The 24,796-nt window shown below is 46.8% G+C and overlaps 2 protein-coding genes across 5 annotated transcripts in view; both read left to right on the top strand.

Annotated features, from left to right (window-relative positions):
* The first annotated feature begins 53 nt into the window (after positions 1–53).
* Positions 54–10,880, top strand: CHN1 (chimerin 1). 4 transcript variants are annotated; one of them, XM_068122673.2, is made up of 7 exons: positions 54–358; positions 1,789–1,873; positions 3,014–3,187; positions 7,559–7,636; positions 7,720–7,857; positions 8,787–8,892; positions 9,162–10,880. In XM_068122673.2, the coding sequence occupies exons 1-7, from the start codon at positions 149–151 to the stop codon at positions 9,331–9,333; spliced, it is 963 nt and encodes a 320-aa protein (XP_067978774.2). In that variant the 5' UTR covers positions 54–148; the 3' UTR covers positions 9,334–10,880. The 4 variants fall into 4 exon arrangements, with proteins under 4 accessions (XP_067978774.2, XP_067978775.2, XP_067978773.2 ...); XM_068122672.2 differs by having other exon boundaries at positions 55–358; positions 1,804–1,873; positions 3,014–3,211; XM_068122671.2 differs by having other exon boundaries at positions 55–358; positions 3,014–3,211.
* A 6,952-nt stretch (positions 10,881–17,832) lies between these two features.
* The window catches only part of LOC137431391 (outer dynein arm-docking complex subunit 4-like), a 53,799-nt gene continuing 46,835 nt past the window's right edge, over positions 17,833–24,796 (top strand). The window contains exon 1 of the mRNA XM_078781199.1: positions 17,833–17,999. Within this exon, the coding sequence (XP_078637325.1) occupies positions 17,883–17,999 (117 nt within the window). The 5' untranslated portion in view covers positions 17,833–17,882. The remainder of the gene's footprint in view (positions 18,000–24,796) is intronic.

The raw sequence follows: 24,796 nt of genomic DNA, 5'->3' as shown, positions 1-24,796 counted from the left end.
CTCCAACCGCCTCACCTCCGCCCCTGCCCTCCTCCTCCCTCCATCCCGCATGTTCAGCCCATTCATTCATCGGGATCCAAGGATTTCGCAGCACGTGAAGCTCTCGCGCTCCATTCATAGAAAACTCGCTGAGCTTTATCTTGCGAACATGAACTTCCACGATTCCTGCCACGGAAAACCTTCCGAGAAAACCCTGGCAGCGTCTCTCGGCGTCACAACAGGGCGAAACCCCCGTGGAAACCTTTGGAAGAACTTTAGGGTTCGAGTTTGTACACGTCTGAGTCCAGGGATTCCCCGTGCTGAGGTGCACGGTGTGGAGTGCGTGAGGTCACCTTGTAGCGGGGTTCGTCGTTTCAAGGTTGGTTCGTCCACGTCATTTGCACCGGGTTGTTGTGAATGTGAGAAAAACGGGACGTTTTGTGTGAAACGATGTTATATTCCCGTCGTTTAGACTTCGCCTACAGTCGTTACTCATACTGGGTTCGAATCCCGCTCGAACTCACCCATCATGTTGACGAGGGTCTGGGGTTGTGCTTTCTGGAGCATGACCCCTTTAGGAGACCTTTAGCTGGCTATCCTAGCTACTTGCATATGCTTGTCAATGGTAGTCGTGGAGCAAACCGTTTCACTCAAGGTAATTGTGATGTAGAGCGATTTGGTATTGGTTTAAATTATACATTTGTGTCCTGATTAATTATGTATCTCATTGTCTAAAGGTAATATAAGCACCTATTCGCGGGTCCCAGTGTACCTGTCGAGCGGTTTGTTTGATATAAAATGGTATTCTGTATTCATTCACAAAAGTTTATTTGTTTCACTCATCGAAGACGTTTGTGAATGAGATGTACACCATGAAGCCTTGTGTCATAGAATCTCACCTCATTCCTACATTTCCCCCAATATGATTCAAACACATACATTTTCCCTTCCCTTATTCATTCCAAACTTCATTCCCTCCACTCCCCCCAATTTGATTCATATACATTCCTCTTCCGTTCCCTCCATCCTTCCAAACCTCATTCCCTTCCCTCCCCTATCCCCTCCCTATTTCCTTCAACAAATGCATGCCCTCATACCTTCCTTTACTCCTTACTCCTTCCAAACTTCATTCCATTTTCTCCCCCCCCCCCCCACCCCCCCCAATTTGATTCATATACGTTTGTCTTCTCTTCCTCCACCTTACCCCTTCAAAACAGCCTTCCATTTCATCTCCCCCCCCCCCCCCCTCCTCCTTACACCCCCCACATTACCCTTGCTTTATCATTTGGTCAATTTACACAAGTCACAAATAGATGCCCTCAATGGAATTTTTGTAAGGGAAGGAAAGATTTGGTGATTCATTTGGAAGGAAGGATCATTCAAGTGTTCATGATGGTAACATTTTAATGCTGGACATTTAAAGATAAAAGTGAAGTGCATTGTCAAAATGTTTAGGACATGAGATTTTCACCACGACAGTTGCTTTGCCAATTGCCCATTTGGAAGCAATGTGCGGTAACAGAGAGTACCAGTCAATGGTAACAGAGAGTACCAGTCAATGGTAACAGAGAGTACCAAGCAATGGTAACAGAGAGTACCAGTCCAGTGATGAAGTTTAATGAACATTTACACAATATTTCACCAACCAAGGTAAACACCTGCTGTAAATGTCCAATTTCTACCCATTGGCAGGTCGCTATGTTATGTGGTTATTTCTACTAGTGGATAATCACCTGCTTGTGGTTATTGGTTAATTACTGAACTAGTAATGAAAAAGCTTGGCTAATTGTCTCATCCCCATGACTACAGAACCTATCTTCACAGGTCTCCAAAACCTGTTCCCATTGCCATTATACCATATGGGGCTTCGTCTCACCAGCATACAAGTGTTTGGGTAAGGACCTGACCCCAGCTTGTAGATTTTCTCCTACAACCAAATACCAAACAGAAATGAGGTTGTTCATTGTAGTTATAATTGGTTTTCCTTTTGCCATATTAACTCATTTTAAACTGGTAATGGGAATCTAAACAGGGTTTTTTTAGGTTAAAATATTTTTTTTTTTTTTTAAGGTTAAAAAGTTCATGGTCATCAAAAAGGTTTAAAGGTTTTTTTAAAGGTTAAAGTTTTTAAAAGGTTTTTTTTTTTCAACTAGGTTAAAAAACAGGGTTTTTGGTTTTTTTGTATACAAGATCGAGGCTCGTGTAAGAGCTAACATTAATAACAAAAAAATAAATAAATAAAACCGACACAAGACGAAATAAAGGGAGTGGGAGACAAGATGGGGAGAGAGGGGGGAAGCACAAAAGTACAAAATTTGAGAGCAGGGACATCGGGAGATCTGCGTGAGGTAGAGGGCTTGGGGGGGAGGAGGCGTGGGAAGGAGGGTGGGGGGTGGGAGAGGTAACAATGCTAGGCCTGCCAGTAAAGAAGTCGGTATTTCAGAAAAATGGATCTGGGGTGAATTAACAGGGGTAGAAAAGATCATGGTTGTGTGGGATGTGTGTGGGTGGATGTGTGGCAGACCCACTGTTGGTCAGGACCCCTGCAGAAAGTGCTGGTGTGGCACACAGGGGTTCATGGTCATCATTGCAGTTAAGAGGTGCTCGAGGTATATATAATTGGTTTTTTTTTGTTTAACCTCTGAGCATACTTTACAAACGATCACCATTAATTAGTTATTGTAAATGACAAACAAAGCCTGGTGTTGGCTTCGCAGTTAGGGTGCGGCTTGGGATCCTAGGATCCTGGGTTTGAATCCCGGTCAATCGCTGAATTAACGCCAGGGGGGTTGACTCAGCCTGTCATCCTTCCGAGGTCGGCAAATTGAGGACCAGTTCACTGGTAATTCCCTGTGTGTTGCAAGAGGCGACCAACAGGGTTGGTGGCAGGAAGGGCATCCGGCCATAAAACATCGCTTCAAAAAGGGGACCAAGGTGCCTGAAAAAGGCCAACCCCCGCTCTGCGGGGAAAAATGGCCTCTAAAGGTGGTTCTAAATGACAAACAGCAATGATTTTAAACCCTATGTCTGGCAGACTGTGGATTACACATTCATAAACAGTGTGTTGGATCGCTGGAGGGAAACTGCACAACCCACATCGCCGTTCAACAAATCACTCCCTTCTTGAGCCCAACCATCAGGCCACTGATAGAGCTGGCACAGCGTCCACCGATACTGGATCTTTGCATTGTGGAAATCGAATCACGAGGTCACATCAACACATGTCATGGAGGTTCTCATTCATTAAAATTATCCTGTTCCTCTTATTTGGCAAAATGCAGCATTGTTCTTCATTGCCTGAAGTAATCCTAGGTTTATTAGTTATTGTCCAATAATTACAATTTCTGGGAACGTTTTTGTTGAACCAGCACTTCCCGAACCCCATTATTGGCAAATCTCTTTGGATTTGGTCTTCTATTGTGTGTCTGAGGCCCTTTTAAATACCTAGGTAATTAAGGATCTGCTGTCCGTCGCTTGGTCTGTTCTGTGGGCACGTATACCAGTCATGGTTTCATTGGGAGTAGTTTTTATGAAATGGATCCATTTGATATTATTGATTGTTTGCTTTCTGTACATATGTGCCATGGTATTTTGAAAATACATATATACACCTGATTTGGTCTCCGGATCATCCTGCATGCACGCAACGGTTTCATTTGGCAGCTTTAATCTAGTCTTGTTAAGGGCAGCTTGACTGATTAGATAAGATTGCATCACGTGATTTGGTAAGCTTCGCAGCGGGACTTCAAACCACACGGTAATGCGACTTTGGGTACTGGAGGCAGGTGTCTGCGGCTGGGGACTAACGTGGTTGCTAAGCAACTCACCAGATTCAGTTCTAATCAGTTCATCCTTGTCACACACCCAACCAGTCCACCAATTTTCGTCCGATTTCGTCCATAACCTTTTGAGATACCCTGATCATCGACAAGGGTGAAAACATAACCTCCATCCACCTTTGGTGGCAGAGGTAATAAACAATCCCCATAACCACTACTGACATATGTGCACAATGCACATCATACTAAAATATGCAATTTGGTGTTGTCTGTCTGACTTTTTGGACCGTGATATATTTGGTCGTTAGATATCCAATCACAACCAAACCTGACAGTGGGCCTAAGGGTCACATGATGTAGTTTATAGCGATTTAACTTACCCCCTCCACAAGGGGGATTTGTGCCTTGGCCAAACTCCACGTTGAGGTGCATATCCGTATTAAGATAGCTTATCAAGATAGCTTATCGTGGTGTTTTTCCAAGGCCACTTCTAATACCAAAAAGAATACCAACACTAATGATAATAGCATAATATTAATGTTATTACAAAACAATACCAACACTATCCTAAAAATATCCCCTCTCCCCAAGGGGTTTCCTCCTTGAACAAACCGTGTGTTAATGTGTATAAATAGCTTATCGCGGGCGTGGAAAACCCTTACCGGAACTAAAAAATATTATAAACCACAAACATGTATGATTACCATTTGAAACAGTCGCTACAGCTGTTTAACACTAAACTGAAAGGGAGGAAACCCGAAGTGTGTTCAGTTACTAAGCCTACGCTCAGAACCTCATTTGGCGCTTCCCAAGCCAGCCACTCCTTATCAACGGTTTTAAATGGAATGCTTGCTCGATTGTTTAAACCACTTGGTGAGCTCTCTATAAGAAATTTGGTAAATGAACACACCCCTGATGTTCTTGAGGCCCAACCCTAGATCTACTGTAATCTATATATCCCAGAGAAAAATGACCCTTCCTGCCACTCCCATAGGGAATGGGTGGACTGATGGTACCAAACGAACAAATGGTGTTCCTTAAATATCCGATGCTTTAGGGCCTGATCAAGCACACCACGATAGACACAGATAAGAGGCAGACAAGACAGGGAATACCTGAGCTCTGCTGGCATGGCACAGCTGATACAGTTATAGTGCAGGGAGGCAGATTGGTCACGACACCTCTCAGACCACGTCAACACGCCGTCCAGGCACGTGAGAGCACACAGACAGGAGGTGGGGGAGAGGCATGGCTGATTGGGTGGGCGCATGGCAATGCAAGACAGCCCAATAAGCATGCAGATCTTCCCATGGAATCTGGTTTGGGAAACTATGCATGGGCTTTAATTGACTCTGGCCCCCAATTGTCGCATTGATGTGCTTTGCCCCTCCTATCTTGCTTGGTATTGTGCCGGAGCCCAGTCTCGTGGTGGAGCGACCCCTCGCGAGCTTTCACCCCGCAACTCTGTGGTAATGGGACATTTTTAAGGCATCTGTCCCATTCTCCCAACCAAAACACGCCGCAAGGCATAACAAGCACTTTAAAACCCATAAATAACAGATTCTCATTCCAAAATCATGGGCATTAATATGGATCATCATCCCAAAGGTGTTCAATGGGGTTGAGGTCAGTGCTCTGTGCAGGCCAATCAATTTCTTCCACACTGATCTCGACAAACCATTTCTGTATGGACTTCACTTTGTGCACGTGGTCATTGTCATGCTGAAACAGGAAAGGGCCTTCCCCAAACTGTTGCCACAAAGTTGGAAGCACACAATCGTCTAGAATGTCATTGTATGCTGCAGCGTTAAGATTTCCCTTCACTGGAACTAAGGGGCCTAGCCCGAACCATGAAAAACAGCCCCAGACAATTATTCCTCCTCCCCCAAACTTTACAGCTGGCAATGTGCATTCGTGCAGGTAGCGTTCTCCTGGCATCTGCCAAACCCAGATTTGTCCGTCGGACTGCCGGATGGTGAAGCGTGATTCATCACTCCAGAAAATGCGTTTCCACTGTACCAGAGTCCAATGGCGGCGAGCTTTATAGCACTCCAGCCGATGTTTAGCATTGCGCATGGTGATCTTAGGCTTGTGTGTGGCTGCTCAGCCACGAACAGTTGTTGTGCTGACGTTGCTTCCAGAGGCAGTTTCAAACACAGTAGTGAGTGTTGCAACCATGGACAGACGATTTTTACGCACGACGCGCTTTAGCGCTCGGCGGTCCCGTTCTGTGAGCTTGTGTGGCCGACCACTTCGCGGCTGGGCTGTTGTTGCACCTAGACGTTTCCACTTCACAATAACAGCACTTACAGTTGACCGCAGCTCTAGCAGGGCAGAAATTTGATGAACTGACTTGTTGGAAAGGTGGCATCCTATGACGGTGCCACGTTGAAAGTCACTGAGCTCTTCAGTACGGCCCATTCTACTGCCAATGTTTGTCTATGGAGATTGCATGGCTGTGTGCTTGATTATATATATATATATATATATATATATATATATATATATATATATATATATATATATATATATATATCTATATCTATACCAGTCAGCAATGGGTGTGGCTGAAATAGCCGAATCCACTAATTAGAAGGGGTGTCCACATACTTTTGGCCATGTAATGTATATATATATATATATATATATATATATATATATATATATATACATTTATATTCAGCATGAAGCTGAGGGGTCCCAAAGGCTGAGACGCTTGTCCTTTTTTTGTTTTTGTGATTATTACCCTCGCTTGAGGAGAGGGTATTGCATTTGATTCCGTTTGTTTGTTTGTTTATTTGTCTATTTGTCTGTTTGTTTGTCTGTTTGTCCGCACTGAATAAATATGATTTTCTCTGCAACCGTTGGTCCGATTGACATGAAATTTTCACCATAGGTGCACCTCCACCTGTATACATTTTTAATCATAATTTTGACATCATATGTCACGTGGTATGGGCGCCATCTTGGAAAAACCGAAAACATTTACACCTCTATATCTCCAAAAGCGCTGCATAGAAAAAATTGACACATGGCTCACTGTAAAGAACTCTCCATGGGAAATAAATATGTTAATGATAATGTCATAGGTGCCTCCAGTATGACGTCATAATTTGACAAGTACCAAACTTCATCCCATCAAGATGAAATTTCTCGAGCGTCATCTAGAGATAAATTGGGGGGGAGAGGGGAGGGGACAATAATTATGACGTCATAGGTCACGTGGTTCGGCCGCCATCTTGGAAAGCCGAAAAAAATTGCACCTCTCTATCTCCGAAAGCGCTGCATTGAAAAAATTGAGACATGGCTCATTGTAAAGAACTTTCCATGGGGAATAAAATATGTTGATGATGATGCCATAGGTGCCTCCAGTATGACGTCATAATTCGATAAGTACAAAACTTCATCCGATTAAGATGAAATTTATTGAGTGCCATTTAGGGATAAATTTGTGAAGAAGAAAAAATAAGGATGATGTTATTGGTCACGTGGTTCGGCCGCTATATTTGTTTAAGACAAAAGCCTTAAAATCACTGAAAACACATCCTGGTGAGGGTCTGCAATCTCTGATTGCTCTTTCTTGTTGTAAATGCAATGTGCTCTACCTATAGGTGGCATCAGTGAGGCACATCCTTTTCGTTTGTTGGTTAGAGTAACAGGAGTGTCAGTGGCCCTTTTTAGGTAAGATTATTGTCTCCCTATTTTAAGATAGAACTTGGCTGGTTTCTTTTCTGCAAAGACACTCTTTGTGAGATAATATGAACATTTTATTGAGTTTGTTTAATTGTTGCTGGGTGCAGGAATTAAATCAGAAGGCTTGTACAGACTTTGTGGAGCCAGCAGTCTTGTGGAAGAGGTGTATGGGAACCTAAATAAAGGTGAGATATTTCGTGTGGGTCCATTTTTCTTTGACACATTGACTTGAGAATAGAAAACTCAATGGCCTATTTGATGTTTGCAGATGGAGCAAAAGCAGATGTGTCAGCAGAAACCTACAACGATGTCAATATCATCGCTGGAGCTCTCAAGTTGTATCTGCGAGACCTTCCTTCACCTGTAGTCACATATGAGGCTTACCCACAGCTCATTGCAGCGGCGAGTAAGTCCAATGCCTTTTATAACTGGAACAATACCCAAGGAATAGTGATGTTGATAACGTTCACCTTCAAGGATATGTTCATTTTGAAATTCAGACGTCATTGCTCATGGAAGAGCTGAACAACAGAAAGTGATGGGTCAGGTTGATACACAGTATGGCAATGGGAAAACAGGTTGACACAAATACACAGATGCACCCCAGAACGAGGAAATGGGTGACAGAAAAAAGGGGAGTGGGGATTCAGCAGCTATACAAGAGCTCAGAGGTTTAGAGATAATGACGTGTCAATGTGCTGTGGTCTTTAAGAACCGGATAAAGAGCAAGAAACACCAGACTCAGGAAGACTGCTTCACCTGTGGAGGAAGATGGGGGTGGGTGATGCAAACTAATGTAGGATGGGATATGTAAAGCTTAAACTTGAGGAGATTAACAAAATAAGGGTTACTTGTCTAATGCAACAAAATGGTGGATGGTGGGGGTTGGAGGGGGGCAGCAATAGTGGTTGGGCAGAGAGATGAGAAGGTGGTAAGGACAAGACCATAATATAGACCATAAGATATCGCCTAACCTCTCATCTGCCTTTGGTGACAAGCAGACTCTGAAACTCAGCTACCTGTCAAGAGATGCCAAGGACATGGAAGGCCATAAATCCCATGACCTCAAGGAGAGAAAGATGGGAAGCAACGGATTCCGATCTATAGGAAGGGGGCGTATATATTCTATGGCACTTTGGATGAAAAACTTCTACACCAGCTGTTGTATTGATCCACTGTTTCTAAGAGTATCAGGAAATTTCTCGTATCAAACCGAGTATCAGGGTTTGTGGGATATAAAAAAGTACTTTGTGAATAGAGCCATTCCATTTGGAAGAAACTTTGTGCTATGAGGCATCAGAGTAAATCCTCCTCTTCTGTTGTTGTTGTCGACAGGGCTTGCAGATGAACAATCTCAACTCAAGGCAGTGTGCCACTTTTTGAAAGAGTTGCCATTCGCACATCTGGATACACTCCACTGTCTTATGGCACACCTAGGAAGGTGAGGGCAATACCCCAACTCCTTCACTTCCCTTTCCCCATTACTTGCATGCAGCTCAACCACTAACATGTGAACACAACCATGCGGCGGTGACAATGTGCAGCAGACTTGAGGTCCTGGAAGGAAGAGTACAAGCCAACAGATTGTGGAAGATGGTTTGATTACTGTCAGCTCACGGATTGATTATTTATTTATTCATTGTACCTATTATGAATGTATGTATATAGGATACCCATGTATGTAAATTTCCCATTCCCATGTACACACAGGGTGGCTCAGCACGAAGCAGATAACCGGATGGGTCCAGAGAACTTGGCAAGAGTGTTTGGGCCGACCTTGTTGCGTCCGCCCAATGACGATCCCATTCTCGCCATCCAGGATATACACCTGCAGAAGAAACTAACAGAATTGTTTATCCGGCACCACCATCTCCTCTTCTGACCTCTGTAAAACATTTCCTCAAGACCTTTCTCTTATTACCACTTGTCAGCAAGAAGTCCTCGTGAAACGACGGCTCTTCAACATGGCAAACAGATTTACATGCAGGACAAACAGAAATAAAAACAACTAATCGAAAAAATTTCCTGCTTCGATACATGCTCACCTCTTCTTGAACCAACTTCCACATCTTCTTCAATCTCATTCTTCCTTCCAGGTTTTCAAGACAGCTGTTCACCACCATCTCAGATCATCCCCCATCCAAAACCATTACATTTTCTACACCCTCGCATTCCCTCCCAAAAATTCCAGTTTTCCCTTCATGAGAGTTTGCTTCTGCATCCACCTTGTCCATCCCCTGCATTCTCCCCTACATTCTCCCTTCCCCCTCATCCTTAGCCGCATCCCTTGTTTGTCCGTCTCCATTTATTCTGTCCCTCGGCCCTGCTATTCGCGTTTCCCACCCCCTCTCTTTCTGCTGTTCCTTTTGTGCTGTTGTGTCCTGATCCCTTCTGTGTACTAGCACTTCTGTGTACTAGCACTTTGGAAAAGATGTATCTCTGTCATATGGCTGCTGGTTGTACTTGAACTTCAATCTGATCTGATCTCCGGTTGGGGATTTAGCATTATACTGTCACCACTAGATAGGTCATTCTCACCGTATAATAAATTGGGGATTTGGCCAAAGCTCTGACCTAAAGGCGTACTCTTCTTTTAAATACCATGGGATCTTAAATATCAACAAGGCGAAGATGGCCACTTAAAAGAAGGGTGTGCAGCCGCTTGCAGTACCAGGGCGGTAGATACAGAAGAATCCCATTCTCTAAACCTTGTGCCAAGATTGCTGCCATTCCCGACACTCACACCTGTCATTCTTACATCAAACTAAATCTAATCTTGCATCATCATTCTCACACATCCAACCTGCACACCTGATGAAAATCACCAATGAATCACCCACATTCACACCCTTGCACATAGCTGGAAATGTCCTAATGCTTGTGAAACTATCAGAGATTGCCACAGAAACTGAAATGAGATCACAGAGCAGGCATCGCACGTTGCTTAGGGGGTGATCGACTTATTACATACACCACCCTCCCACTCCCATCCTTTCCCCACAATTATCTTCCTTTTGTCAATTTAGCATCCTTCTCCTACTCTCTTCTGCCACTACCTTGTGTATCTCATATGTAGATGACCTTTAATAATGCTCCAATAAAGGTAGCAGATGTCACCTGAACCTGCACACAGGTGTAGCCCTGCACACCTGGTTGTGATACAGAACCCCAGTTATCAACGTCATAGTGTCATTGTTACATTGCTATCTTGAAGGAAAGAAAATAAATGTTGATTACTTATTTATTTATTTATTTTTGTACAAAGTCGAAGCTCGTGGAAGAGCTACAACACTCAACAGATCAGGATGCAACAAAATACAAGGAATAGCAGAGAGAATGGGGAAACAAGAATAGCAGGGTTGATGGACAAAATATAGGGAGACTTGGACAAATAAATGGGAGTGGGGAGGAAAAACTCAGGAAGGAAAAACTGCAACTTGGGAAGAGGTGGGTTTGGGGAGGGTTGAAAGGATAGGGGAGGGTTTGGGGAGGGATAGTAAAGATCATGGCTGTGGGTGGTGGACGACCTGAGATGGTGGTGATCAGATGTATTTAAGACCTGGAGGGCAGGGTGAGATTGAAGAGGATGTGAAATTGTTTTTAAAGCACAGAAAGAGCAAATTTTCCATAAAATTAGCATGTCTTGGGAAAAGACAAGAATAGTACTATGGTTGTGAATTTCATCAACAGGTATAAATTACATTTTACATGTTTATATAAATTTAATTTACACCTTTTAAATGGGTTTGAAAAGTTTATAAAAGTCCCTCTTTTTCAGATAACTCATATTATATATATATATATATATATATATATATATATATATATAGATATATATATAGATATATATAGATATATATATTTGGATTTTAAAAAGGGGCTGCCTCGACAGCCCCTTTTTTAGCTCTTACACGAGCCTCGATTTGGTATACAACAGCAAGCCCGATCTTTGCACCAGCATGAGGAGGTATACTGTATATATATATATATATATATATATGTAATGTATATATATATATATATACATTACAGTTTGTCCACAAGTGTTCTGAAGACATAAGTGTTCGTATATTTCAGTAATTTAGACTTCCATGGCCTGAAATCCTTTCCTTAATTAAATCAGATCCACATTCTAGCTGATGACCCCCAATGATTTCTTCCTCTTCTTTTGTATGCAGCACAAGTTTGCAGGGTAGCATCATTGGCTGAGGGCGTGGCTGTGCCACTGATGCAATTCCCCCTGTAGGTTTAGAACAGGAATTTGGAATTTGTTCAGGATGCCATTGATAGCTCCCCTACTCTTCGCGAATGATACCTTCGCGAATGCGGTCTACCAACTACTGCTGTCAGACTGGATCCGAGGGACGGCACACCCATTGATGAATCACCCTTTCTGCGAAACACCAAGATGACACTTTATAGCTGGGTGGGGATTCGAACCCAGGCTAGATTAGCTTCGAGGGCTAGACACTTCCAAGGGTTGAAACAGTGCTTGGTTTCTATCATGCCAGGTATTTCTTTAATAATGCATCACTCCAAAATCTGTCACATTACATCAATAAAAGAATCACCTTACGATTCCACCAACTTTATGATTTTATCAATGATTTCCCCGACATTTAAAGTGCGACCCTTTTCCACTGTATTGGAGTTTGAAATTTATAAACTTTGTTAAATAAGGAACTGGCTCTTTTGTTATTTTTACCTTCTCCACTATCTGTTGTGGGTTTGACCCCCAAGGCTGCTCACTCTCACCATCTCACGTTTGAAAAGTATGGTGAATATCCTTCAGTGGATTGAACTAAGCTGGTTTGTGTTGTTGGTTTTTTTTCCTTAAAAAAAAATAAAGAAGTTTTTCAACGGAAAACAGAAAAGGGAAAAGGGTAAAAATCCAAATGGAACTCTTTGCCCACCCAGGCTGTCTCCACTGAACACGTTTTACCACATCTGAGAACAACAACACGTGACAATAAAAACTAGAACCACACGGAGTACGAGGAGTGGAAGGAGAGACCCCTGAACCATCCAATCACACTTCATAAATCAGTTGTCATTGTCTTTTTGTTGATTGAAAGGGGAGGGAGAATTGGAAGAAGGTAGGTATACAATTAATACACACAAATGATCAATAAGTAGGTACACACACAATCAATAAGTAGGTACACACAAACAATCAATAAGTAAGTACACACGCAAACAATCATGAAGTAGGTACATACACAAACAATCAATAAGTAAGTACACACATAAACATTCAATAAGCAGGTATACATACGCAAACAATCAATAAGTAATTACACACAAACAATCGATAAGTAGGTACATGCACAAACTGTCAACAAGTAGGTGCACACACAAACAATCAATACGTAGGTACATACACAAACAATCAATAAGTAGGTACACACACAAACAATCAATAAGTAGGGACATACACAAACAATCAATAAGTAGGTACACACACAAACAATCAATAAATAGGTACACGTACACACGCAAACAATCAATAAATAGGTACATACACAAACTCAGAGTAGACCAGAAAATCACAATACAGAATCATATTTAGTCAAAATCAATCACAAGAATCACCACAGGTCCAGTCTTTCATACCCTGATCTACCCCTCGTTTTTGGCCATATCACTCAATGGTGAAGAATCACTTTAAAATTCTACTACCTGGATCCGGATCCGGATCTTCACCAAAATTGAATCGATTCTTCCTTGTCACACACACAACCTGTCCACCAAGTTTCGTCCAAATCCATCCATAACTCTTTGAGATATCCTGCTATGTATAGTTTTTGTCCCTGTCTTCCAATGGTGAAGAATCACTTTTAAAATTCTAGTAGCCGGATCCGGATCTTCACCAAAATCTAATCATTTCGCCCGTGTCACATACACTACCTCTCTGCCAAATCTCGTCCGAATCCGTCCACAACTTTTTGAGATATCTTGTTCACAAACGTACAGACAGATGAAAATTCCCTCATGGAGTAACACTTGGCAAAAGAGAACAAAGTAGAATGGCACTCAGTACAGTATCCTTTTTACCTCTCAAATAATTGGTGGTTGAATTCTGTGACCGGATATGCAAATCGTCTTCAAATTTTAAGTTAATCGGATGAAAATTGACAATTTTATAAATTTGGCCTATGTTGACCTTTTGGCCAATGTTGACCTTTTGGCCTATGTTGACCTTTTGGCTTATGTTGACCTCAAGAATAGTTGGTGGTTGGTTTCGGTAAGCTGATATGCAAATCCTATTCAAATGTCAAGTAAATCGGATGAAAATTGACGATTTTAGAAATTAGAAAAAATGTTTGTTGACCTTTGGCCAATGTGGACGTTGTGACCTATGTTGACCTCAAAAATAGTTGTTGGTTGTAGGTAAAAAATAGTAGGTAAAAAAAACAATCAATAAGTTCGTACACACAAACAATCAATAAGCAGGTACAAAAAGACAATCAATAAGTTCGTGCACACCATCAATGAGCAGGTACAAAAACACAATCAATAAGTCCGTACACACAAAACATCAATAAGCAGGTACAAAAACAAAATCAATAAGTTCGTATGCACAACAATCAAGAAGCAGGTACAAAAACACAATCAATAAGTTCGTACACACAAACAATCAATAAGCAAGTAAAAAAAACACAACCAATAACTGCATACACACAAACAATAAATAAGCAGGTACAAAAACAGAATCAATAAGTTCGTACACACAAACAATCAATAAGCAGGTTCAAAAACACAATCAATAAGTTCGTACACACAAACAATCAAAAAGCAGGTACAAAAACACAATCAATAAGTTCGTACACAAACAATCAATAAGCAGGTACAAAAACACAATCAATAAGTTCGTACACACAAACAATCAATAAGCAGGTACAAAAACACAATCAATAAGTTCGTACACACAAACAATCAATAAGCAGGTTCAAAAACACAATCAATAAGTTCGTGCACACAAACAATCAATAAGCAGGTACAAAAACACAATCAATAAGTTCGTACACACAAACAATCAATAAGCAGGTTCAAAAACACAATCAATAAGTTCGTGCACACAAACAATCAATAAGCAGGTACAAAAACACAATCAATAAGTTCGTACACACAAACAATCAATAAGCAGGTTCAAAAACACAATCAATAAGTTCGTACACACAAACAATCAATAAGCAGGTACACACACCAGTTCTGCATCCATGACATTTTGTACAAGGAGCGATCGTGTTGTCAAGCCGATCAGTCAAGCCGATCGTGTTGGATGAGTCAAGCCGATCGTGTTGGATGAATCAAGCCAATCGTGTTGGATGATTCAAGCCGATCATGTTGGATGAATCAAGCCGATCGTGTTGGATGAATCAAGCCGATCGTGTTGGATGAGTCAAGCCGATCGTGTTGGATGAATCAAGCCGATCGTGTTGGATGAATCAAGCCGATCATGTTGGATGAATCAAGCCGATCATGTTGGATGAATCAAGCCGATCATGTTGGATGAATCAAGCCGATCATGTTGGATGAATCAAGCCGATCATGTTGGATGAGTCAAGCCGATCATGGTGGATGAATCAAGCCGATCGTGTTGGATGAATCAAGCCAATCGTGTTGGATGAATCAAGCCGATCGTGTTGGATGAATCAAGCCGATCGTGTTGGATGAGTCAAGCCGATCGTGTTGGATGAATCAAGCCGATCGTGTTGGATGAATCAAGCCAATCGTGTTGGATGAGTCAAGCCGATCGTGTTGGATGAATCAAGCCGATCGTGTTGGATGAATCAAGCCGATCGTGTTGGATGAATCAAGCCGATCGTGTTGGATGAATCAAGCCGATCGTGTTGGATGAATCAAGCCAATCGTGTTGGATGAATCAAGCCGATCGTGGTGGATGAATCAAGCCGATCGTGTTGGATGAATCAAGCCGATCGTGTTGGATGAATCAAGCCGATCGTGTTGGATGAATCAAGCCAATCGTGTTGGATGAATCAAGCCGATCGTGTTGGATGAATCAAGCCGATCGTGTTGGATGAATCAAGCCGATCATGTTGGATGAATCAAGCCGATCGTGTTGGATGAATCAAGCCGATCGTGTTGGATGAATCAAGCCGATCATGTTGGATGAATCAAGCCGATCATGTTGGATGAGTCAAGCCGATCATGTTGGATGAATCAAGCCGATCATGTTGGATGAATCAAGCCGATCATGGTGGATGAATCAAGCCGATCATGTTGGATGAATCAAGCCGATCATGGTAGATGAATCAAGCCGATCATGTTGGATGAGTCAAGCCGATCATGGTGGATGAATCAAGCCGATCATGTTGGATGAGTCAAGCCGATCATGTTGGATGAGTCAAGCCGATCATGTTGGATGAATCAAGCCGATCATGTTGGATGAATCAAGCCGATCATGTTGGATGAATCAAGCCGATCATGTTGGATGAGTCAAGCCGATCATGTTGGATGAATCAAGCCGATCATGTTGGATGAGTCAAGCCGATCATGTTGGATGAATCAAGCCGATCATGTTGGATGAATCAAGCCGATCATGTTGGATGAGTCAAGCCGATCATGTTGGATGAATCAAGCCGATCATGTTGGACGAATCAAGCCGATCATGTTGGACGAATCAAGCCGATCATGTTGGATGAATCAAGCCGATCATGTTGGATGAATCAAGCCGATCATGTTGGATGAGTCAAGCCGATCATGTTGGATGAATCAAGCCGATCATGTTGGATGAATCAAGCCGATCATGTTGGATGAATCAAGCCGATCATGTTGGATGAGTCGAGCCGATCATGTTGGGTGAATCGAGCCGATCATGTTGGGTGAATCGAGCCGATCATGTTGGATGAATCAAGCCGATCATGTTGGATGAATCAAGCCGATCATGTTGGATGAATCAAGCCGATCATGTTGGATGAATCAAGCCGATCATGTTGGATGAGTCAAGCCGATCATGTTGGATGAATCAAGCCGATCATGTTGGATGAATCAAGCCGATCATGTTGGATGAGTCAAGCCGATCATGTTGGATGAATCAAGCCGATCATGTTGGATGAGTCGAGCCGATCATGTTGGGTGAATCGAGCCGATCATGTTGGGTGAATCGAGCCGATCATGTTGGATGAATCAAGCCGATCATGTTGGATGAATCAAGCCGATCATGTTGGGTGAATCAAGCCGATCATGTTGGATGAGTCAAGCCGATCATGTTGGATGAATCAAGCCGATCATGTTGGATGAATCAAGCCGATCATGTTGGATGAATCAAGCCGATCATGTTGTATGAATCAAGCCGATCATGTTGGATGAATCAAGCCGATCATGTTGGATGAATCAAGCCGATCATGTTGGATGAGTCAAGCCGATCATGTTGGATGAATCAAGCCGATCATGTTGGATGAATCAGGCCGATCATGTTGGATGAATCAAGCCGATCATGTTGGATGAATCAAGCCGATCATGTTGGATGAGTCAAGCCGATCATGTTGGATGAATCAAGCCGATCATGTTGGATGAGTCAAGCCGATCATGTTGGATGAATCAAGCCGATCATGTTGGATGAGTCAAGCCGATCATGTTGGATGAATCAAGCCGATCATGTTGGATGAGTCAAGCCGATCATGTTGGATGAATCAAGCCGATCATGTTGGATGAATCAAGCCGATCATGTTGGATGAATCAAGCCGATCATGTTGGATGAGTCAAGCCGATCATGTTGGATGAATCAAGCCGATCATGTTGGATGAATCAAGCCGATCATGTTGGATGAATCAAGCCGATCATGTTGGATGAATCAAGCCGATCATGTTGGATGAGTCAAGCCGATCATGTTGGATGAATCAAGCCGATCATGTTGGATGAATCAAGCCGATCATGTTGGATGAATCAAGCCGATCATGTTGGATGAGTCAAGCCGATCATGTTGGATGAATCAAGCCGATCATGTTGGATGAATCAAGCCGATCATGTTGGATGAATCAAGCCGATCATGTTGGATGAATCAAGCCGATCATGTTGGCTGAATCAAGCCGATCATGTTGGATGAGTCAAGCCGATCATGTTGGGTGAATCAAGCCGATCATGTTGGATGAGTCAAGCCGATCCTGTTGGATGAGTCAAGCCGATCATGTTGGATGAGTCAAGCCGATCATGTTGGATGAGTCAAGCCGATCATGTTGGGTGAATCAAGCCGATCATGTTGGATGAGTCAAGCCGATCATGTTGGATGAATCAAGCCGATCATGTTGGATGAGTCAAGCCGATCATGTTGGATGAATTGTTCGGTCCTGGAGAAACAGCGACATGGTTGCTAGGGTGATGACGTGGCGTTGCTAGGCCGCGTAACGGGTCACTTCCTCTAGTCGGTGGCGAATTGTTCGCTGCGTCGTGTTCACATCTCGTCCCACAATGTCCGAGGAGGAACTGAAGAAAGAGTCAGCAGTTCCGTTCACCGTGTACCTTGCCCAGGGGAATCAGCTCGCTCTGAAGGGAGACAACGACCGCGCCATCGAGAGATACACCATGGTGAATACCTGAAAACCGTCGGGTGCTTCAGTCGCTACTCTTCTTCTTCTTCTTCTTCTTACAACAATGTTTCATAAGTTATCTTATTAATCTCAACATGTTACTTTCTACGAACTGACAGGTTGTCTGAACGGGCTTATAAGAAAAGGTCCGAATCCGGATCTGGATCCGATAATTTTTTAAGTGATTCTTCACCATTGAGTGGTCTCGGCCTAAAACCGATGTGCAGCATGACATTACAAATAAGTTATGGACAGATTCGGTCGGAACTTGGTGGACAGGTTAAGTGTGACAAGGACGAATTTATTTGATTTTGGTGATGGCCCCAATCGGGATATCATAATCAGCCCGTCCTTTGCGCAATATTGTAATCAGGTGTGTGTGTGTGTGTGTGTGTGTGTGTGTGTGTGTGTGTGTGTGTGTGTGTGTGTGTGTGTGTGTGTGTGTGTGTGTGTGTGTGTCACTTGGCCTATCAGAACTGTGCCATATCCCCACTCCATTGACTGTATCAACTTACTTGTCTTATATGTCTACACCCCATTTTAGCTCACCTGGAACGTATGAATGTAATAAATAAGTTTTCGATGGTATTGTAGCGGCTACCGCTGGGTTTTCACAATCGCCTTGCACCTATCAAGGACGCGGAGCGATCACCATGCCGGGCTCGTCCAGGACGCCCGGGCAGGCTCGCCCTCAACTTGCCAGGCCGCAGCCAGGACGCTGGGCCACGCCCCCTCTCGCCCTTCCTGGGCAAACGCTCCGGGATAATATGTATATATATTGCTGCCCGATAAACGAGCTTTTGAGAGTGCCTGAGTGTTTGGTTTGATTAAAGCAACTCGGATGAATTCCAGCTTTTTGTCGCGTCCATTCTTCCGATCGACGTGGGAGCCCCAGCTCCTTCATTGGTGACCTACCGGCATGGACACGGCAGTCACCCTTAAACTGCCTACCTTCTGGGAGGCTCACGCGGCGGTTTGGTTCGCACAGGCGGATTCCCTGTTCGCCCTGCGAGGCATCACGGCCGACGACACCCGCTTCCACCATGTGGTAGCAGCGCTCGGTTCGGCCACCGCGGCCCGTGCCCTGAGCCTCCTCGAGAGCCTGCCAGCCGCTGACAAATACGGCGCGATTAAGAAGCTTCTCCTCGACGCTTTCGCCCTCCCATCGGCGGAGCGCGCACGGCGCCTGCTCGACCTGCCCGAGCTCGGCGACACGCGCCCTTCCGAGCGAATGGACTACATGCTTTCACTGCTCGGCGAGCACTCTCCGGCATTCCTGTTCCGGGAGCTGTTCCTCCGTCAGCTGCCTAACCCGGTACGCCTCGCCCTGGCAAGCACGACGATCACAGATCCCCGGGCCCTTGCCAGAGAAGCCGACAAGATCTCCGCCGCAGGACAGCGCATCGCAGCGGCGACATGGGACCCACCGCCGTCCGACGCAACACCCATGGCGCCCGAGCACCCGGCACGGTCGACGACCGAACTGCCGACGCAATTGGCGGCCGCTACACCGAGCCGACCACCTCCAGCACGACGACCGGGGCCTCCACCTGACCAAGCGTGGTGTTACTATCATGCCAGGTTCGGACAGAAGGCCCGGACATGCCGACCCCCGTGCACCTTCGGCAGGCCGGGAAACGGCCGGGCCGGCGTTCATTACCAGCCATGAGCGCCGGCCACACAGGCAACTTACTGTTCATCACGGATAAAGCGTCCGGACGGCGCTTCCTGTGCGACACCGGCGCCCAACTGAGCGTCATACCCGCCTCTGACCAGGACAGGCAATCCGCGGTTTGCGGCCCCTCCTTGGTTGCGGCCAACGGATCGACCATCCGCACCTTCGGCCTGCGCAACGTCACCCTCTGCTTCGGCGGCCAACGCTTTGCTTGGACATTTGTAACCGCAAACGTGCCCATGGCTCTGCTAGGCGCCGACTTCCTCTGCGCACACGGACTGCTGGTGGACGTCCAACGGCGTCGTTTAATCAACGCCGAAACCTTCAGCTCCCTGGTATGCACATTGAGCAGCTCCGCGCCGACCGAGCTGGCATGCGCCGTCCCGGCGGCGAACGAGTTTGCTCGCCTGCTCACGGAGTTCCCGGCCCTCACGCGGCCGACGTTTTCGGCCGTCGCAGTACGGCATGGGATCGAGCACCACATACCAACCACGGGCCCGCCGGTCTACGCCAGGGCCCGCCGCCTCGACCCAGCCAAGCTCGCCGTGGCGAAGGCCGAATTCGATGCGTTGGAGCACCTCGGCATCGTGCGGCGCTCCGATAGCGCGTGGGCCTCGCCACTGCACATCGTGCCAAAGCCGGGGGGTGGATGGCGCCCGTGTGGCGACTACCGCCGTCTCAATGACGCTACCACCCCCGACAGGTACCCGATCCCGCATATCCAAGACTTCTCCGCCCGTCTGGCGGGACGGGTCATTTTTTCGAAAATTGATCTCATACGGGGATATCACCAGGTACCTGTCAGGGCGGCCGACGTCCCTAAAACGGCAGTCATCACGCCGTTCGGCTTATTCGAATTCTTGCGGATGCCGTTTGGTCTCAAGAACGCGGCTCAGGCGTTCCAGCGCTTGATGGACGGCGTGCTGCGTGACCTGCCATTCCTTTTCGTTTACCTGGACGACATCCTCGTCGCCAGCACGTCCCGGGCCGAGCACCTCCTCCACCTCCGAACACTGTTCGGGCGCCTCAGCGAGCACGGCCTCATCGTCAACCCGGCCAAATGCCACTTCGGCACGACAGCCGTTGATTTTTTGGGCCACCACATCACCAAGAACGGGGCCGTGCCGCTGCCAACCAAGGTCGAGGCCATCACCACGTTCCCGCGTCCCCGCACCATAAAGGCCCTGCAGGAATTCCTGGGAATGGTGAATTTTTATCACCGCTTCGTGCCCCGCGCTGCTCAACTCATGCGGCCCCTCTACGAAGCCCTCCGGGGCAAGCCGGCCAAGCACGACATCGCCTGGTCCGCAGCAATGGATGCGGCCTTCCAAAGCTCAAAGCGGGCCCTCGCCGACGCAACACTGCTCGCTCACCCGGTGCTCAACGCTCCCATCGCCCTCACCACGGATGCCTCCGACTACGCGGTGGGCGCCGTACATGAGCAATGGGTGAACGGGGTTTGGCAGCCACTCGCTTTTTTCAGCCGGCAGCTCCGGCCGAACGAGCTCAAATACAGCACGTTTGACCGGGAGCTCCTCGGTCTACACCTGCCCGTCCGCCATTTCCGCCACCTCCTGGAGGGCCGACCTTTCACGGCGTTCGTCGACCACAAGCCGTTGGTTTACGCCATGGCCAAGGTCACGGAGCCGTGGTCGGCCCGCCAACAGCGCCACCTCTCCGCCGTGTCGGAGTTTACCACGGACATCCGGCACGTCGCCGGCAAAAACAATGCCGTGGCCGACTGTCTTTCCCGGGCCAGCGCGAATGCGGTCCACCTGGGCGTGGCCTTTGCGCTTATGGCGGCGGACCAAACCACCGACACCACGGTGGAAGCCTTCTGGGCGGCGGACACGGGCCTCCGCCTGGCCGACATCCCCTTCGCGGACACTGTCCTGCTCTGCGACGTCTCCCAAGGCCAGCCTCGCCCCATCGTGCCCGTCACCTGGCAACGCCGCATCTTCGCCTCCCTCCACGGCCTTTCCCACCCGGGCCGGAAAGCTTCCCAGAAGCTGGTGTCGGCGCGATTCGTCTGGCACGGCCTTCGTCGGGACGTCCGCGATTGGACCAGCACCTGCACGGCCTGCCAACGGGCCAAGGTCCACCGACACACCCAGGCCCCGCTGGCACCTTTCACCGTGCCCGAACGACGTTTCGACCACGTCAACGTGGATCTGGTGGGCCCCCTCCCCCCGTCACGGGGGTTCACACACCTGCTCACCATGGTGGACAGGACCACCAGGTGGCCGGAGGCCGTTCCCCTCGTCTCCACCACCACCGCCGACGTGGCGCAGGCTTTCATCGCCACCTGGGTCGCCCGCTTCGGCGCACCGGCGGACATCTCGTCAGACCGCGGACCACAGTTCACCTCCGAGCTGTGGGGCGCGGTCGCCCGCAACCTGGGGGTCAAGCTCCACCGTACTACGGCCTACCACCCCCAAGCAAACGGGTTGTGCGAGCGATTCCACCGCTCCATGAAGGCCGCGCTCATGGCCGGCCTTCAAGACGGCGGTTGGGCCGACCGGCTGCCGTGGGTCCTTTTGGGCCTCCGCACGGCCCCCAAGGAGGACCTCCAGGCATCCACCGTCGAGCTTGTCTATGGCCAGGCGCTACGCGTCCCGGGCGAATTCGTGCCCGACGCTACCAGTCCCTGGTCCGCAGCTCACCAGCGCTCGGACCTCCAGGAGGCCGCCCGACGGTTTGCCCCCGTGCCAACATCCCACCACGGTGACCCCCAGTCCTACGTCCCCCCAGCACTTCGCACAGCGGAGTATGTTTTTGTGCGTCACGACGCACATCGGGGGCCACTCCGGCTGCCGTACGACGGGCCCTTCCGGGTGCTGCGACGGGACGACAAGTCGTTCGTCATCGACATCGGCGGCAGGTCGGACCGGATTGCGGTGGACCGCCTCAAGCCGGCGCACGTGGACGTCGACCACCCACCACGGGTGGCCCTTCCGCCGTGGCGAGGCCGCCCCCCGTCCACGGTGCCCCCCACTCGACCGCCCACCACCACACCGGACCCCCTCCCACGACCCGCCAGGGGTCGCTTCGGCCGGGTCATCAGGACCCCCCTCAAATTGACCCTGCCGGTGCAAGTCGATTCTGGGGGGACGTGTGTAGCGGCTACCGCTGGGTTTTCACAATCGCCTTGCACCTATCAAGGACGCGGAGCGATCACCATGCCGGGCTCGTCCAGGACACCCGGGCAGGCCCGCGCTCAACTTGCCAGGCCTTGGTCGGGACGCTGGGCCACGCCCCCTCTCGCCCTTCCTGGGCAAACGCTCCGGGATAATATGTATATATATTGCTGCCCGATAAACGGGCTTTTGAGAGTGCCTGAGTGTTTGGTTTGATTAAAGCAACTCGGATGAATTCCAGCTTTTTGTCGCGTCCATTCTTCCGATGGACGTGGGAGCCCCAGCTCCTTCAGTATCAATATAGTGAACACGTGGCCATTTGCGGAAGAAAGGTGGTGAGTGAGGGGTGGGTGGCGGATATTGGCCTGATGAAGCACTTGGATGACGTGTAATGAGGAATCGCCATTTAATTAATCCCCATTAAAGTCCAAAACCTCCTGCATGATCGATGTGACCATTTGTTCTGTGTACCAAGCCTCCAGAATCTGTCGTTTGTTCCGATTCGCAGCCGAACCAAAAATGCTAACCCCATCCCACAATGGTGTGTGCACTGCCTTCAGACCATGTTTGGGAATGGCAGACCTGTTGGGATAATTGCACTCGAAGGCCTTGTAGTGTTCAGCAATATGCTCACCTAAGGTCATCGCAGATATGTGGTGAGGCTTTGCTCTCCCCTCCTCCTTTATACCTCCCCTCTCTCTCTCCCCTTTCTCCCCCCTTTCTCGTCCCCCCCCCTCAAGATGTCTCAAAAAGTTGTGGACGGATTTGGACGAAGTTTGGCAGAGCGGTAGCGTATGTGACAAGGACGAAATGATTAGATTTTGGTGAAGATCCGGATTCGGATCCGGCTACTAGAATTTTTTACAGTGATTCTTCACCATTGGGAGATCGGGCCAAAAATGATAGGTAGCAGGATATCTCAAAACGTTATTGACGGATTTGGACGAAACTTGGTGTACATGTTGTATGCAGTATGTGTGACAAGGAAGAATCGATTCAATTTTGGTGAAGATTCGGATCCAGATCCGGCTTGTATAATGTTTTAAGTGATTCTTTACCATTGAGTGATATGGCGAACCAGGTGGAGGTATGCTCTCTACTGAGTGCCGTTCTAGTTGACTAAGTTTTTATGCTCTTCCCAATTGGTGCAACTCTCATCACCCACTAACTTCCATCCAATTAGCGACCCAAAGTTTGGTTCATGGAAAAAAAACTTGAGGTCAAACTTCAAAGAGACAAAACTTTGACCCCCTCTCTCTCCCTGTCTTTTCAATATTTTATATATAGTCACGTGAAAAAGTAAGGACGAATGTAAAGCAAAGTGTACTTACTTTCCCCATGTAAAGTTTTGACTTTTTCAACATATTTCAACATACAGCTATTTGATCTTCATTTCAACAATATTGACAGATAAAGGTGATATAATATAACAAATATCATGAAACATTTACATTTTGTAGTCCATTGTATAATTTAAATAAACATAAATGCAAATTTCGCATGTGGAAAAAGTAAGTACACCCTTGGCTCTAACAGGTGGTATTGCCCCCTTTGGCAGAAACAACCTGAAGTAGGCGTTTCTTATAACTGTCTACTAGTCTCTGACATCGACTGGGAGAAATTTTTGCCCACTCCTCCATGCAGAATTCTTTCAGCTGTGCGATGTTTGAGGGGTTTCTTGCATGCACAGCTCGTTTCAAATCCCCCCACAACATCTCGATGGGATTTCGATCCGGGCTTTGACTTGGCCATTCCAGCACCCTCCATTTCTTTCTTTTCAGCCATTTCTTGGTGGATTTACTGGTATGTTGAGGGTCATTGTCATGTTGCAAGGTCCACCTTCGGTTGAGCTTCTACTTACCGACAGATGGCCTCACATTATCCTCAAGCACCCTCTGGTACAATGAAGAATTCATAGTGGATATTATGATGGTGAGCTGCCCAGGCCCTGATGCAGCAAAGCTGCCCCAAACCATAATATTT

Source organism: Myxine glutinosa, chromosome 7 (assembly GCF_964187855.1).
Source record: "Myxine glutinosa chromosome 7, kmMyxGlut1.1, whole genome shotgun sequence".
Lineage (NCBI taxonomy): Eukaryota > Metazoa > Chordata > Myxini > Myxiniformes > Myxinidae > Myxine > Myxine glutinosa.
This window is presented reverse-complemented; position numbering and strand designations above follow the sequence as displayed.